Source organism: Girardinichthys multiradiatus, chromosome 19 (assembly GCF_021462225.1).
Source record: "Girardinichthys multiradiatus isolate DD_20200921_A chromosome 19, DD_fGirMul_XY1, whole genome shotgun sequence".
Lineage (NCBI taxonomy): Eukaryota > Metazoa > Chordata > Actinopteri > Cyprinodontiformes > Goodeidae > Girardinichthys > Girardinichthys multiradiatus.
In genome coordinates, this window is record NC_061811.1 from 24,538,670 (window position 1) to 24,555,927 (window position 17,258).

Sequence of the window (17,258 nt, forward strand, 5' to 3'; positions counted from 1 at the left end):
TCGTAACCATTAATGCAAGACAGGGTTGATCATTTTGTTTATGCCAAATTCTGACCCGACCATCGGAATAATGCAGCTGAAAGCAAGACACATTAAATCACACAACTCTTTCAACTTCCAATTGACAAATCTCACTCAGCCTGCGTGAGCTGTGACCTCAGTTTCCTGTTCTCAGATTACAGGAGCGGCGCCTGTTGCGGTCTTCTGCTGCTGTAGCCACCTACTGTAGGTTTAGAGGAGCTGCTCTGCATACCTGAGCAGTTATTTGAGCTACATTTTAAACCTGTCTGTTTTCCTCAGACATCAACAGCGGCTCACTGCATATTTTGTATTTTTCATAAGCTTTTTGATAAGCCCAAGAGAATGTTGTGGATAAAAATCCCAGTAGATCAGCAATTTCTGGAAAAACTCACACCAGCCTTAAAATAAAACCCGCCTAAATCCCTCTTTCCCCCTATTCCGATGCTGGATTTGAACTTCAGCAATTCATCATCACCACATCTAGGTGCCTACATGCAGTGAATTGCTGCCATGTTGACTGACTAAACAGGTGTAGAAAAAAAACAATGTCGACTGCGTCACTTACTTTCGCTCCTGGTTTGTCTTTGTCCTCAAGACACCCCAGTTCTTCAGGCCCCAAACTGAACAGCTCTTCTGTAAACACACATAGAAGACGAATTACTGAAATAAAAGGAGTCACCGGGTGACCTGTTGCACAGGCGGGGGGGGGTCAGCTGCCCGTACCTCTGAACTCTGGGGTGAACAGCAGAGTCTGGAGCAGAGAGTTGAGGTAACACGTCCCTCCCTGGTTTCTAATGCCGCACAGATTGCTTCTTCCACGGGGTGGAGGCGGTTCCTCGCTCCCCTTGGCAGTTCTTCCTTTGGTGGAGGCTGAGGCAAACCCCTCATCCTCCTCCTCAAAAAGGTTTCCAAACATGTTAAGTAGGGTTTTATTTCTTCAGTTTTCTCCCAGTTATGAAGGGATATATGCTCCCAATAAAACGCGTTAGCACTCCAGTGTGCACTCTTGCTATCTCATCTTGGTCTTGCCGAGCTCCCGGTTGATAATCGCCGGACTGACTCGAAAATAAGAGGAATTCACGGGGCTAAACATCGCGACCAGACCCTGATGTGAACGCTGTGGGTTTCTGGCTCAGTAAATCAATTGCAGTTTTGATTAAGCCCGGCGAAAAGAAAAGAAATCTCTGTCTTTGTCACAACTGTTCATAAGGAAAACACAATGCCGATTTATCCAAACAATAATTATAAATAAAACTTAGATTTAACTCAAAAATGGCTTCGATCGCAAGCTCTTTCTTCCGCTGTCAGCCTTAAAACAGTAAACAGGCGAAACGTAAATAGAAGCACCATAGCTGGACTGTAAGCGGCCATGTTTCTTCCTGGGAGAAAAATGGAATGATGCATTGTGGTATTTGTAGTACCTCGACTAATCAAAATATAAACTTGACAAGAAGATTATATATTATTTATATTTAACAGCTATATATTTTTAATTAGCAACTCAAATTACTGCTGTAAAAAACTGTTTGATGTTTCATTTATTTAAATAGAAACATTTACTTAATTGCAATGCTACATTTCCTACAAGATCATTTCACACAAGCCTTCTGGATCTTGTAGTCCTACAGCAACTAACCATGACAATGGTTAATCTAATCATGTGCTGGCAGTTAAAAGCTCAGCTTTGTGTCTAAAATGTCAAAGATTTAATTTTTTTAATTAATGCAGTCAGAGGCAAAATGCTGCAGTCCAGTTAACACAACATATCACATTATTTGTGTGTTTAAGTGACATCTTCTAAAATGAATTCCCTCTGTTGCTTTTAAAAATATTAGTTTTTTACATCTATATTTATAAATCCATTAAAAAAGACAAAACATAAAACATTTAAAAATTAGAGAAGAGTAAGGTAAAAAAAAAAAAAACATTGGAAACATTCAAGTTTGATATATTTAAATATATTACTAATATTAAATATGTAGACTAAACACATTGCCACATACAGGCAATAAATACATGTAGAATTTCCTGTTGTTAATATATTTTAGATATGCCACAAAACTTTCAAACGTATATTTCTTCATTTAAACACTATTTATGTTATTTAACACACTATCACGCACAATATTGTATTTATGGTCTATATTTTTCAATATATTTGTCTGCCATATAGGCACTCCATTAGCGAACACATTTGAATTGTTAAACAAAAATGTTAAATAAAAATATAACAGCAAATGACAAAGAATATTAACTGGTTTACAGAAATTTTATAATATTTTGGGGTCTGGAGTTGTATTTATTTCTCTCAGGATATTCACACAAACAAAATCCACATCATGACTGTGTTAAAAGAGGATAGCATGCAGTTGCTAGTAGTAGAGGTACTGCATGAAATTATACTGGCTAAAGCATAGGTAAAGTTTTCTTTCATAAATTTTATTAAACATTATTTTACAGTTAAATTATGTCCTAACACTTTAGGTATACAAAGAAATAAAAATATTCACAGGAACTTAATGTATCACACACAAATTGAAAACATAAAAGCCATGTGCACGCTCTTTCTTCTAGTAGGTTTTGAGCTTGAAAACTTTGGAAAGAGGTGCTTTGGCACTGGAGTAGATCAGATATGATTTTCCTTTAGAGGTGAAAAACTCCCAGTCACTGCAACCAATCGTTGGGAGCCAATGAACAGGAACAAATCCTTCATATCCCTGCCACCTATGAACAGATGCATAAAAAGAGATCAAATAAATGGGATATTTGCATATTCGCACTGGCCTAAACCTTTTTACGTCTTGTCGGGTTATAACTACAACCTTCAGTGTACTTTGTTTGGATTATATGTAATAAATAGGCCAACCCAGAGTAGTGCATAATTGTGAGGTGGATGGAAAATGAAACTTGGTTTTCAAAATTTTCTACAGATAAAAATCCTTCAAGTGTGGACTGCATTTGTACTCAGCCCCATTTATTTTGATGCTGCTAAATAAAACCCATTTTTATTTGTAAAAGTAATTTAAGAGCTGTTATTATTTTCCTTCCTCTTCATAAGTATGTGCTAAGTTGAGTTGGTCTAGCACATAAAATCCCAATCAAGTACTCTGAAGTTTGTGGTTTAACAAAATGTGGAATAAGATCAAGGGTTATAAACTATTTAGCAAGATATTGTACAGGTCAAAAATGCTAGTATTTTAAAAAGGTGTATACTAAATGTATAAGCATTTGTTTCTAAGAAGGTTTTATGACAATGCCCGTGGCAATAAGGATTGACGAAAGACGTCACACAGGGTGTGGACTTGTTGACATGCTGTATACCTGTAAAGAATGCTGTTGAGAGAGTAGGATTCTCCGTTATAGGAGTTTGCAACAACCAAGAAATATTCTTCCCTGAGGCTGAAGAACTCCCAATCCACAGCACTGGAAAGGAAGAAAATGTTTAGATGAGATGACGATAGTGTGAAATGACTGCAAACATCTTTAACCACAACGATTATCTCAAAGTCCATGTTTGTACATGCATCTGATATATCTCCTCTGCTAAATCCACATTGATACCTGTAGGTAACAATATCCTGGAAGCGAACAAACAGCTGTGCGCTCATGTCCAGCTCATAGATAGTTGAGTTGATGGTATACTGACTTGATCCATTACCCTGGAGTCTGTATCCATTGGCCACAGCCAGGAATACTCTGCTGCCAATCTGGAACATTTCCCAGTCTGTGGCGCAGAATGTCTATGGTTGCAGAAAGTCAGTGGGTCAGTCAAATATTTCTTATGGGACACGGTTAAGCCCAAAATTATTCATACCCCTGGCAGATTTAAATTTAAAATTATTATCATTCAACAAGATTTGTTTCTGATAGGAAAGGAGATATGCATCTCTCAAAAGATAACTAAACTACAAAAAAGTAATGGAATAAATATAGTTGTTTATATTTACATTTGATTTTAAAAAATATTATGTCGAATAATATGCCCTTTTCAACAATCAGTGGAAAAATCTCCATTGGTATTCTATCCACCAAACGCTTCTTATAATTGCCTTCCAGCTTTTTGCATGTTTCTGCTGGTATTTTGACGATTTATCTTTGTTGATGAGTTCCAAGTCTTTGTGGTTGGAAGGCCTCCTCTCCATAATCCCTAATCTTTAGCTCCCTTCACAGATTCTCAGATTAAGGCTGGGACTCTGGCTGGGCTACTCGTTAATTAATAACGTTAATATGACTTCCAGTAAGATGAAACATGTTGGTTAAATTAAAGCTGGAAAGGGTATGAATAAGTACTCATACTCGTCGTCTTCCGCTTTATCCGGGACCGGGTCGCGGGGGCAGCAGACTCAGCAGAGACGCCCAGACGTCCCTCTCTCCAGACACCTCCTCCATCTCCTCCGGGGGGAGCCCAAGGCATTCCCAGGCCAGCCGAGAGACATAGTCCCTCCAGCGAGTCCTGGGCTGTCCCCTGGGCTTCTTGTATCCGGGATCTCGTTCTTTCGGTCATGACCCAAAGTTCATGGCCATAGGTGAGGGTAGGAACGTGGACCGACCAGTAAATCGAGAGCTTCGCTTTTCGGCTCAGCTCTCTCTTCACCACAACGGACCGGCACAGTGACCCCATTACTGTGGCAGCCGCACCGATCCGTCTGTCGATCTCACGCTCCATTCTTCCCTCACTCGTGAACAAGACCCCGAGATACTTAAACTCCTCCACTTGAGGCAGGAACTCCCCTCCAACCTGAAGAGGACAAGCCACCTTTTTCTGTTCGAGAACCATGGCCTCTGACTTGGAGGAGCTGATCTTCATCCCAGCCGCTTCACACTCGGCTGCGAACTGCCCCAGTGCATGCTGTAGGTCTTGGCTAAAGGGGGCGAGCAGGACCACGTCATCTGCAAAAAGAAGAGACGAAATCCTCTGGTCCCCAAACCAGACCCCCTCCGGCCCTTGGCTGCGCCTAGAAATCCTGTCCATGAAAGTTATGAACAGGACCGGTGACAAAGGGCAGCCCTGCCGGAGTCCAACATGCACCGGGAACAGGTCCGACTTAGTGCCGGCAATGCGGACCAAACTCCTGCCCCACTTGTACAGAGACTGGATGGCCCCTTGTAAAGGGCCCCCGATTCCATACTCCTGGAGCACCCCCCACAGGGCATCACGAGGGACACAGTCGAATGCTTTCTCCAGGTCCACAAAACACATGTGGACTGGTTGGGCAAACTCCCATGAACCCTCGAGTACCCTGTAGAGGGTATAGAGCTGGTCCAGTGTCCCACGGCTGGGACGAAAACCACACTGCTCCTCCTGAAGCCGGGGTTCGACTATCGGCCGGACTCTCCTCTCCAATACCCTGGCATAGGCCTTACCAGGGAGGCTGAGGAGTGTGATCCCCCTGTAGTTGGAACACACCCTCCGGTCACCCTTCTTATGTAGGGGGACCACCACCCCAGTCTGCCAATCCAGAGGCACTGTCCCCGTCCGCCACGCAATGTTGAAGAGGTGTGTCAACCATGACAGCCCCACAACATCCAAAGACTTGAGGTACTCAGGGCGGATCTCATCCAACCCCGAAGCCCTGCCACCGCGGAGCTTTTTAACCACCTCGGTGACTTCAGCCTGGGTAATGAAAGAGTCAAACCCCGAGTCCACAGCCTCTGTTTCTACCAGGGAATGCGTGATGGCAGGATTGAGGAGATAATCGAAGTACTCCTTCCACTGCCCGATAATGTCCCCAGTCGAGGTCAGCAGCTCCCCACCCCCACTGTAAACAGTGTTGGCGAAGCACTGCTTCCCCCTCCTGAGGCGCCGGACGGTTTGCCAGAATCACTTCGGGGCCAACCGGTAGTCCTTCTCCATGGCCTCACCGAACTCCTCCCAGGTCCGAGTTTTTGCCTCTGCCACCGCCCGGGCCGTGGCACGCTTGGCCCCACGGTACCCGTCAGCCGCCTCAGGAGTCCCACAAGCCAACCACAGCCAATAGGACTCCTTCTTCAGCTTGACAGCGTTCCTTACTGCCGGTGTCCACCACCGGGTTCGGGGATTGTCGCCGCAACAGGCACCGCAGACCTTACGGCCGCAGCTACAGGCGGCAGCATCAACAATAGATGCGGAGAACATGGTCCACTTGGACTCTATGTCTCCAACATCCCTCGGAATCTGGTCAAAGCTCTTCCGGAGGTGAGAGATGAATACATCCCTGGCCAAAGGGTCCGCCAGATGTTCCCAGCAGACCCTCACTATGCGCTTGGGCCTGCCAAGTCTGTTCGGCTGTCTCCTCCCCCAGCGGATCCAACTCACCATCAGGTGGTGATCAGTGGACAGCTCAGCCCCTCTCTTCACCCGAGTGTCCAAAACATGCGGCCGAAGGTCTGATGATACGACAACAAAGTCGATCATTGACCTCCTGCCTAGGGTATCCTGGTGCCTAGTGCACTGATGGACACCCTTATATTTGAACATGGTGTTCATTATGGACAATCCGTGACTAGCACAGAAGTCCAATAACAAAACGCCGCTCGGATTCAGATCGGGAAGGCCATTCCTCCCGATCACGCCTCTCCAGGTGTCACTGTCGATTCCCACGTGGGCGTTGAAGACCCCCAGCACACACAATTATGTGTATGTATGTGAATAGGTGTAAACATGCAAACAGATATTTAAGTTGTAAACACCAGTTTAAAAGAAAAATGTCTGCTTCAGTTTATACTGGGAGGAGTTTGGGTTGACAAAATGGTTCGAAACCAAAATCAATGAAAACAGTGTAATATAAAGTCTTCAGAAAATAATATTAAGTTAACTTAACTTACAATACACTAGAGCTTTGTTTATTTTGGGATTTTGGCCAAAATTATAACTACAAAAAAAACAAAAACTGATGTACAGTGGTTTAAGAGATGGACACAAATGGGTCCGTGCAAATTGATCCATGCATGTTTTGGTAATTTGACATTGTCATCAGAAACCACAAATGAAAAATAAAACACAAGCAGTTATTTAAGTTTCTATTAAAAATACAAAATAAAAAAATAAAATGCAAACGTTTTTCTTTGTCGTGATCGGAAACGGACGAGTGTAGAATTTTAAATTTGGTTTAATTATCTTTGTATTCTTGAAATAATAAAAACAAAATAATTAACAAAGAGAAATGAAAAAAAAATATTCCACGACAAGCAACCAAATCTGTAACAATTCATATACAATGACTGTAGGAGGTGCTGTTTCTTCTTTACACCTCAAAGGTAATGCCCCACTTATTTTCATCAAAAAACAAATACAGATGACCAACAGCTTACAAAATAAACACATTTTCATTTTTTATTAATTTGGATGAGGATACCTATACAAAAATATTTTTAAAATCAGATTGTGAACCTGATGTAAAAGAAACCCTCCACTTAGCCTTTATAGGCAGGGACATCATCATGTGAAGGATTTACTTTGCTAACAAGTTCAATTGTAGCGTTTGTGACGTAAAAATATAAAAAAAATAGGTCAGCTTTTGGTTTCTTTGAGCCATTGATCTTATATTTTTATTATTTTCAATATGAAAAATTAATTAAACCAAACTTAAATCAGCTCATTCATTTTTGACCACAAAACAATCAAATAACAACACTGTTTGTTATTTGTTTTTCCTATTTTGGCTGGTTGATGAGAATATCAAATTAACAAAACACCTACAGACCATTGCTATTTGTTTTACAAACCTTCCAAGTTTTGTTTTTGTGATCACTGTTTTATATTGCCGGCCTGTGTGGGGGCTCTTGAAAATTGTATTATTTACTGAGGTAGTACTTGTTCCAAGTAGTGGTGTTTGACATATTGGCAACCTGGCTTGTCACCCAGGGCATCAATGTGTACGGGGTCAGCACAGCCATTCAAAAAGAATAAAAAATAGATTTCTATTGAATGTCAAGTGTTGTCCACAGTGAAAAACATGGGCAAACTAATGCCTCGCTAATGTCCCTGCAATTGAGATCTGATTTGAGATTTAAGAAAGTAAAAGGCTGTTTCAATGTTTTTTAAGACTTCATCTTTTAGACTTCTACACTCTATAAAGATTCTTTAAAAATAAGTTTGCTATTAGTGAAACCTTAACTCAATTTGTGAAAATAAAAAATGGGGGGCATTGGAGGGCCTTCAGTCATGCCACAAGTGACACTGCTTGTTCCTAAAAGTTTAAGAGCCGCTGTTTAATATAAAATCTGCATGTTATTTGGAGAGGCAAAACTTCTTTATGTTTTGAATATTGGTTTATTGGTTTTGTCTTTCCTATTTATAAGTCATAATTAATGGTGGGACCCACAAGAAAACGTTTCTCTGACTATGGTCAGATACTGGTACAAGTACATGGACTGAAAGTGAGCAAAACAGCAAAATGTATTAACGTTCTTCTCACGCATGAGCCAACATATTACGTCATGAAGCTTCACTGTTTGTGAAGCCAACATATATCAGAGATCCAGATTCTCGTGTTTCTCTGATGATTTCGGATAATTTATTGCTACCAGCCCCAAGGGGTTCTCACAAATCTCCACCCCCGCCTCTGGAGTTTCCCTTAATTACACATCTCTCTGTGTTTTCTCGCAGGGCAATCAGTGTGTCAACACTCTCACATCATTTGTGGCCAGACTCAGATAAAATTGTTCATATCAGTTACAAAGCACTTCCATCACTCAGGCAAATCATGCCAAACTATATCATCTATGTTTGCCTCTATCTTGATCATTTTCCATCCTTCCTTCCCATCTCTTATCCTTTTATCATTTTATTAATTCTGTTCTGACAAGATCTTTTTATTACTATCCCAGATACAGATCTCATCAACTGAAATCTACCCCCATAAAAATGCTACCTTCAAGTGATAACTTTTCACAGTGGTTAGATGGGTACTGTAATCAAATATGAGCCACTTTCTGCAACATTTTGCCCCATTTTGACGTAAATGTTCTTAACACACACCTTAATTGTCTGGAACACTTGAAATCTTCCATCGATCCAAATGTAGATGACAGAGTCAACAGAGGTGGTCACACCGTCAAAAGCATTTGCAACCACCAGGAAATGGTACGGTCCAACTTTGAAGAACTCCCAGTCATAGGCCCCCGAAGTGATCAGTGTCTGGTGGACCTCAAAAGACTTTGTTGATCTGTTCCACTTGTAGATCACACTGTTTATGGTGTGATTACTGTTTCCTTAAAGGAATAACAGTAAGAGAAAAATTTTATTTTAATCAAACAATTTAATCCAAAAAACTGCAAGGCAAAAAGGAGGATCCTGAAATACAGTGCCATGATGTAGTATATGCAAAATTTATAAACTAAATTTAATATCAGATAAAGATAACTTGTAGAGCGCGCAACTGATATATAGAGGCCTCAGTCCTCGACGCAGCCTGTTACGGGTTCGAGTCCCAGCCCGTTGACCTTTGCTGCATGTCTTCCCCCATGCTCTGCCCGTTTCATATCAGCTCACTTTCAGATTAATAAGAATGGTAAAGGCCATTAGTGACAAAAAAAAACAATAAAAAATGCTTATTTAATTCATTAAGGGAAAAAAGCTATTCAAACCAACTGATGTTGCCAGCCTTAGTTGTAGCAACTCCTATCAAGCTTTGTGACAACTGGCACTCAGCCTTTATGGAGGAACTGTGGCCAGTCAATTTAAGGTCATGCCGTGTTAGCCAGACATTCTCTTTTAGGGTTTTCTGCTAGCAGAAATCATACGGCGAGTTTTTAAGATCCTATTGCAGCAAAGCAAACCCAGCCCAACCAGCTATCACCACCATGCTTGAACATGATGCTCTTCATCTGAAATGCTTTCTGGGTTTTATGGCACACATAACGAGACACACCCCTTTTCTGCTCACAAAATATTTTCAGAAAAGTTTGAGGATGTAAGAAGGGCGTTTTTTTTAGGTCAGTAGAACCTTAACTGAGGCCTGCACAGCTTTAAGATGTTCTGGATTCATTTTTTTTGACCCACTGGAAAAGTCGCCACTATGCACTTGGGGTAATTTTCGTGAACAGCCACTCCTGGGAAGGTTCACCACTGTTTCATGTTTTGATGGGTTCCAATGGTGGTTCACTGGATTCTCAAAGCCTTAAAATGGCTTTGTAACCTTTTCTAATCTGTGTTTGAATTTCCTTTGATTATGTGTTGCTTTTTGAGAACTTTTGGCCTTTTTAATGTCAGATAGATTTTGTTTAAATTATTTATTGATTCTGCAAGTCAGTCAGTAAAAAGATGGTTAATCACAGTTAATCCACAATTTAACAAGGGGGTAATTATATTGAAATCTGCTTTTTGCATTTACTCGGGTTATCTATCTGATATTAAAATGTGTTTAATGATCCGAAACATTTAAGAGTAAAAAAATAGTAAAAACATGAAAAATACTTTTTTTAATGGTGCTGTAATATTTTACCCATTCTGTGATTGGCCACAGCAAGATAAGTCTGTTCGTTAATGTTAAAAGCCTCCCAGTCTCGAGCGCAGTAGGTCTGCAGAGTCTGGAACCTCACAAATCGTTTTCTTCTTTTGCTCCATTTATAAATTACAGAAAAGTCAGTTTCAGGGTCTTTGTCTAAAGACTTGTTTGTTCCAGTCCCAGAATTAGATACTACAAGATATGCCTAGGCAAAAACAACAAAACAGAGGTAATGAGGGTTCTATTTCAGGTTTTGAACTGAGGAAATTGTTATAAAAAAAAAAAAAGATGTGATTTCCATTGTCTAATACCTTCTTTCCTATTTGAAAATGTTTCCAAGCCAGAGCTCCATGAGTGCTGATGTTCTGGTAGAGCTGGAAACCCAAGTGGGTCCAAAGATACACAGCTGAACCAGAGGCTCTGTGAGCCATAGCAGCCATGAGACCCACGTCTTGTATCTGAAACACCTGAAAATCAGATGAAAATGAGTTCTAAACAAAACAACAAAGCAGTGTTGGGGGAGAAAACAGGTGGAGAAATACCTCTACATCATGTGTCTCTGAGCTGGTGATAAGGACCTGATGTTCCGAAACATAGTCCAGTCTTTTATGGTCTGTGTTTAGGAAAAAGTCATTTTATCACTTATAATAAGGAGAGACACTTGCTTGCTCTTAACAGTTGGATGCTTACCCTCCCACACAGTGATCCACGCCGATCCGTCACAGACGTAGAGGCCCTTTTTGAGAGGATTAAACCATAGCTGGTGTTGCAGCTGCTCAGAACATGGCCTCTCCAATCCCACCGACATTGTTCCTGCAGTTTCTGAAAGATCACATTTAGAACAGAGCAATCAGAGGTGATTTCCTAATGCTCTTACTATATTCCTTGAAGCCAAATGTACTAAATACCAGAGGAAGTGGCATGTCTGTCATTTTGCCTTCTGACAGGCAGGTCTAAGAGCAGAGGTGGAACTGACAAAGCTGCAAGCTGGGGGTCAGAAGACGGGCAGACCTGATGGGAGGCGTCTGAGTTTGGCACAAGAACAAGTTGTCGCATCAGGCCCTGAGTATGTGGTAACAGATGAGATGTATTTATCAACAAGAGCTTGGATGCTATCAGATCCTTGGAAATAAATCACAATTTAAAACTCAACTTACTGAAAACAAGCCTTTCCATCTCCCCCGACTGCCGATGTGGAATCTGGATCCCTGAATGTTGAGATCTGAAGGGAAAGCCCTGGGGGGAGCACTGTTTGCAATAAAGGACAATTATCCTAAATAAATAATGGACACAGCCTTCTAACCGTATTCATAACTCTTGATGTTTTTTAACATATTGTCACATTGCAATGCACATACTTTAATCTGTCCTAATGGTATTTTATGTGATAGATCAACACCAGTAGTGTATTAATGAAAAGTGGGGGGGAAAGGAAATAAGGTTTTTAAATGTTTTAACAAGTAAAACACTGAAAAGTGGCATTGCATTTGGATTTAGCCTACCTGAGTCAATGCCTCCTTCACAAAACATTTCCTTCACAAACTCACTAAGACAAGCCACCTCTAAGCGGCGTCTGGCCATTCATAAATCAAAAGTGGAGTCGCCAATATCCCAGACAGCTGTGAACCTTCAAAAATACAGCTGGCAGTGCAAAACACATGGAAATGGCTACAAATTTCTTCTTTGCAAACTGGCTTAAGCTCAGTCAGATTGGATGGAGATATCAATTTTCAAATCTTTCTACAAATGCTCAACTTTGCTTGGTTTGGACTTCCATCCCTGTCCCTTCTGAAGAAAAGCAACACCACAGCATGATGCTCCCAGCATCATGTGTCACCGTGCTGGGGAGTTATGTGTTATGGGCAGTGTTATTTTTCCACCACACATACTGTTGGGCATGTAGGCCAAAAAATCTAATTTTGGTCTCACCCGACTGGAGCACCTTACCACGCATGGTCCACTGTTGTGTCACGCTCATTGCATCATCCTTGTTGGATAATAGATTGAACAGTGCTCCATGAAATGCTTAATGCTTGGTATATCATTTATAACCAGTCCACATCAGTAACAGCCCTTTAAACATCTCCACTATTCTTACCAGCTAACCATCTTTCCACGAGCTGGGAATCTCCCCCACAGCTACCACGGGCCTCTTGGCTTCTCTGATTAATTCTCTCCTAACCAAGCTTTTCGGTTTAGCTAGAAAAGCTTGGTTTAGCAAGCCCTGGTAGCTTTGAGCTTGTGCCATACTATACATCTCACATCTGTGAGGCGTTAAAAGCTTGGGATATTGTTTTATAACCTAATCTCCAGAATGTCATCCCTGACCTGTCTGCCATGTTCTTTGGTCTTCGTGATGCTGTTTGTTCACTAATGTCCTCTGGCAAACCTCTGAGATCTTTACAGAACTGGTGGATTTATACTGGGATTAAATTACTCCCAGATGGACTATGTTAACTAAGTGGTTGCACTGGATTTTATTTAGGGTTATCATGTTAAAGGGGGCTAAAAACAAATGTTCACCACACTTTTCCTTTTGTAAAAAAAAAATTTGAAAATCATGTTTCCATTGTCTTTGACTGCAGAATTATGATCAACTTTGTGTTGGTCAATCAAATCCTTAAGTTTAACGTAAAGTTTGAGACATGTGAAAACATTTTTTAAAAGTCCAATACTTTCACAGGGCTCAGTGAGTCTTTTTTACTTCCTAAATAAGCTGAATTTCCTTTAACTAAAGTAACTTTCTTACATTTTGGACTGAAAAACGAGTCTTGAACTGTGTTCTTAGAGCTACAGAGATTGCTCCTTGCTATAGGTCAGAGGAAATTTCTTCTCACAACCATCTGCCACAAGACGCCATGGTATGACTGTAGGGTGCACATACATTTAGAGCAGCGACAGCATTTTTTTGTGGTGAGGCATCCAGTATTTGACAGGTAAACAGGAAAGGGCGATGATGGGAGACAGACAGAAATAAGGCAAAAGCATGAACAAACAAAGCTGAGCTTACATTTCCAGTGGTGAGCTGCAGTCCACTGTCAGCTTCATGTGGTGAATGCCGATAACTAAAACCAGTGTGTGCCACTGGTTAGGACTTAGATGGATGTTGTGAAAGCTCTGGTGCTCTGCTGCTTTTCCATTACTTTTAAAAACAAAGTTCAGGCCATTTTGGGATAATTTCAGTCCGAGGATGATCCCTCCAGGTTTCGCATCACTCTTAGTTTCCTTCTTCTGTAACTGCTGCTCATCTTCTGAAATAAACCCCAGATTTTTCGTTCCCAGTACTTCTTCCTTCTCTTTCAGTGCACTCCTCTCCACATTTTTTGGTCCCATCAGAGAAAATATATACTCATCTCTCTGCAAGAAAGTGAGTAAATACCCTGAAGACGGCTTTGGTAAATAGTAAAAGAGGACATTCACTTATAATACTATTTTTACAAACTTTAAATTTGTGTATTTAGTTTTACGTCACAATATTTTAGACCAAAACTGATATTTTGTCGTTTTTCTAAATTACACTACGGAGACACAATCTATTTTTCTTTCAGTTGTGTTTAACCATTAATTACCTGCACAATTCTACTGTGTAGTGAATGTTTGTATTTTTACATACATTTTCAATAGGACCTTTGCTTTTGTAACAGAAAATCATTATAATTGTGCCACTGGCTAATGCTTACCTTGGGTGAAATGGGATTTACTTTTACTGTAACAACAAGGGAGAATTCATTGGGAAAAAGGTCACAGTTTACCAGGAACTGGGAAGCAGGGAAGCTCATAGATGTATCCGGGCTGAGAAACTGGACCCCCCTCACCCCAGCCAACTCCTTCACACGGACCCCTGGGACAACTCTGGAGGTGTCCCTCTCAAGAACAAAAGACAGAAGATCCAAAGGAAGCAACTCTGAGGACAACACACAAATAAAACGGCAACAGTGCCTGTAAATGTTGTTCTATAAAGGGCTGGGAACTAACATACAAGTTACTAAATAAATCTGAAGAGATTCTGCAGAAATTAAATTCAGAAACAGTTTCAAATCCTCTGATTTCCAAGTTTATGTCTAAAGTAAAACTAGTTAAATGAAAAAAATCAACGCTTACTCCAACTTTTACGCTATTATAACAATTCTTTCCTCCTGGACCATTTGAATTTAGCTCCAATCATCTTCCCATTATTTATGTGAACAGGGAAATTCTGCAAATTGTCTATTTTAAAATCCCATCTTTTCCAGAGTCAAATTATGAATTTGTGACTTTTATATAAATCTGTCTATAGTGTTTTTGCTTGGTACCTGGACCAACTTAACTCCTCTTTAAAAATCTAGAATACTCAGACTAAACCAAACTCCTGAAATCAGTTTGTGATTTTTGATAATTTTTATTTATTTTTTTATAAAATAAAGTATCAAACATTTATTTTTTCTTATGTCTGTGGTTTGTGGTTGTAATTCGACAAAATTATAAAAGAAAAATGTGAACACTTTTGCAAGACCCCAAAACATTTGGTTGAACACTGAATTGAGATAAGTCGTGATGACTGGTAACCTATAAATACATTTAATTACATGGGTTGTTATTAAATATAACACCATTCTTAACTCAAAAGGCAGACTAATAGAGGAGAAATACTGACAGATTGATGAGATGTTGTTTGAATGTTTACCCTGTAAACCCTAATATCCTGATATGTATAGAAATATAACTGAATCCTAACCCCATGCAATGCCTGTACTTGTTTGTGGATGTTATTACACACACACACATACACACACACACACACACACACACACACACAAGCACTCCCAGTAAGCAGACGCAGACAGTTGGAATTATCCGAAAGAATTTTAGCTGCAGGGCTTTCCCAGCTTTTAGATGGGGCCATAAATAATCCAGTGGGTAATCATTAACTGGATCACTTGTGCTGAACTGCAATGAGGTGGACATTTCATAAAGTTTTGAATCAAAGAGATAACAATAAATAAAATGGTTTCCTACCTGTGCACTGTCTCCATGTGCCTGTCGTTGTCTCTGTGACCCTGGAAGCCCAGAGAAGGAGCAGTATAAATATCTGCATTGACATTATGAAAGGTGGTATGCTTCAGTTGCTAGCTAATAAGAATGTCTCCATGTCCAAGGTAATTTTCAGTCCGTTCCTTTTCCTTTGGACTTTAGCTTGAATGATGATTCATGAAAGAAAAGCTTGCATCATTTATCTTGATCCCAGTAAGAAAGAATCAGTTAAAAATTGAAGTCTTTCTGAATAGCTACTTGATCACATGTATTTAAGCAGCATGAAAGGTCCTCATGAGTGCTGAACAAAATCCACCCCTCTGTGAGGGGAATCCTGCACCTGCAGCTTCTTTTAAACACCGGAGCCATGCAAATCACTACTTGGCCTGTCACTCAACACAGACTGCCTGAAGGGTGAGCTGGCTCAGTGTATTTGTACAGTTATGGTTACAGCACACTGAAAGACAGATCAGCCTGTTCCTCCAGGCATACACAACTTCTGTGTGCAAACGGATGCAAAATGTCAGTTGAAGTGCCAATATGTTAAGTCTTTTTATTATAAGAGAACAAAATAGAAATAATACAGTACCTTTGGTGAACTAATGTTGCATTTACTGCAAATGATCTGAGCTTTGTCTCATTTGGGGTTTCTGCATATTTCATTACCTGGGAAACAAAGATTCAGTGCCTTGCAAAAGTATTCACCTTTTTCACATTTTGTCAAGGTACATTTCCAGTAAAATCCCAGTAAAATTTATTCACGTTTGCAAAACTGCAAACGTGAATAAATTTTACTGGGATTTTGTGTGATAGACCAAAACACAGAGCAGTGCACAACTGTGAAGTTCAAAAATTATACGTGTTTTTATTTTTATAACTAAAAACTGGAAAGTATTTGTTTGTATTCAAACTCATTTACTCTCAGACCCCTAAATAAGAGGTCAAAGGTCACATATGTAGTCAATTGCACCTTATATATACAGCTGTTCTGTGAAGGCATCAGAAGTCTGAATGCTATATTTAATGTTATATTCTGTTAAGTGAAAATATTTTTAAAGAAGCGATCAGCAAATAAAAAAAACAAAACACAATGGCTTTTTAAATTAACAAATTTACCTTCTAGAATTGCGCCGCTCAAGGTGGCAGCAGGTTGGAGTAGCTCTGTTACTTTTGATTCTGATTAATTCTTTTTTTTGGGAACTATTCCTCTTGTGGTGGATACAGTTGATTTTTTTTTGGGCGGCTGTCCACTCCGGTGTCGGATGCTGTGCAGCTAGGAGGATTTTTCTTAATACTTTCGATTTTTGGACATTTGTTATGATGCATTGCCATGGCAACGGGGTTGTTTCTTACAACCGGGAGCAGCTGATTAATATCTCAAAAGCTCAAATAATACTTCAACTACAACCCCAAATCCCTGATGAGTTGAAAAGCAGACGCCGTGGATGCAGAGCAGGAGATAAGAGAAGAGAGAGAAGGAGGAAGTTCAAACCATCTCATCCGTCGATTATGATGGGCAATGTGAGATCGTTGGGAAACAAGTTGGATGAACTCCAAGCCCTACAAAGGACCCATCCGGAGTACCGGGCATGCAGTATCATGTGTTTTACTGAGACATGGCTGCAGGATCATATCCCCGACTCCAGTGTCTCTCTGCCGGGCTTTTTAACCATACGAGCAGACAGAGATTTAAAGAGGAGCGGCAAATGTAAAGGAGGTGGACTGGCAGTACTTGTGAACAACAGATGGTGTAATCCAGGACATGTAACTGTGAAGTGTCATCTCTGCAGTCCAGATATT

The 17,258-nt window shown here is 40.4% G+C and overlaps 2 protein-coding genes across 3 annotated transcripts in view; both read right to left on the reverse strand.

Annotated features, from left to right (window-relative positions):
- usp40 (ubiquitin specific peptidase 40) overlaps nt 1-1,393 on the reverse strand; it is a 28,624-nt gene extending 27,231 nt beyond the window's left edge. For both annotated transcript variants that reach the window (XM_047344829.1, XM_047344828.1), the window contains exons 1-2: nt 745-1,393; nt 587-654 (exon numbers count right to left, since the gene is read on the reverse strand). In XM_047344829.1, the coding sequence (XP_047200785.1) occupies nt 587-654; nt 745-937 (261 nt within the window). In that variant the 5' untranslated portion in view covers nt 938-1,393. The remainder of the gene's footprint in view (nt 1-586; nt 655-744) is intronic.
- A 906-nt stretch (nt 1,394-2,299) lies between these two features.
- Nucleotides 2,300-16,192, reverse strand: LOC124885069 (thrombospondin-type laminin G domain and EAR repeat-containing protein-like). The gene is made up of 13 exons (XM_047393264.1): nt 15,444-16,192; nt 14,129-14,352; nt 13,459-13,805; nt 11,606-11,696; nt 11,357-11,510; nt 11,139-11,270; nt 10,991-11,061; nt 10,760-10,915; nt 10,446-10,653; nt 8,981-9,213; nt 3,583-3,761; nt 3,343-3,444; nt 2,300-2,745 (listed from the first exon to the last, which is right to left on the reverse strand). Exons 1-13 carry the CDS (start codon nt 15,526-15,528, stop codon nt 2,592-2,594), a joined length of 2,136 nt encoding a protein of 711 aa, XP_047249220.1. The 5' UTR covers nt 15,529-16,192; the 3' UTR covers nt 2,300-2,591.
- Nucleotides 16,193-17,258: the final 1,066 nt, after the last annotated feature.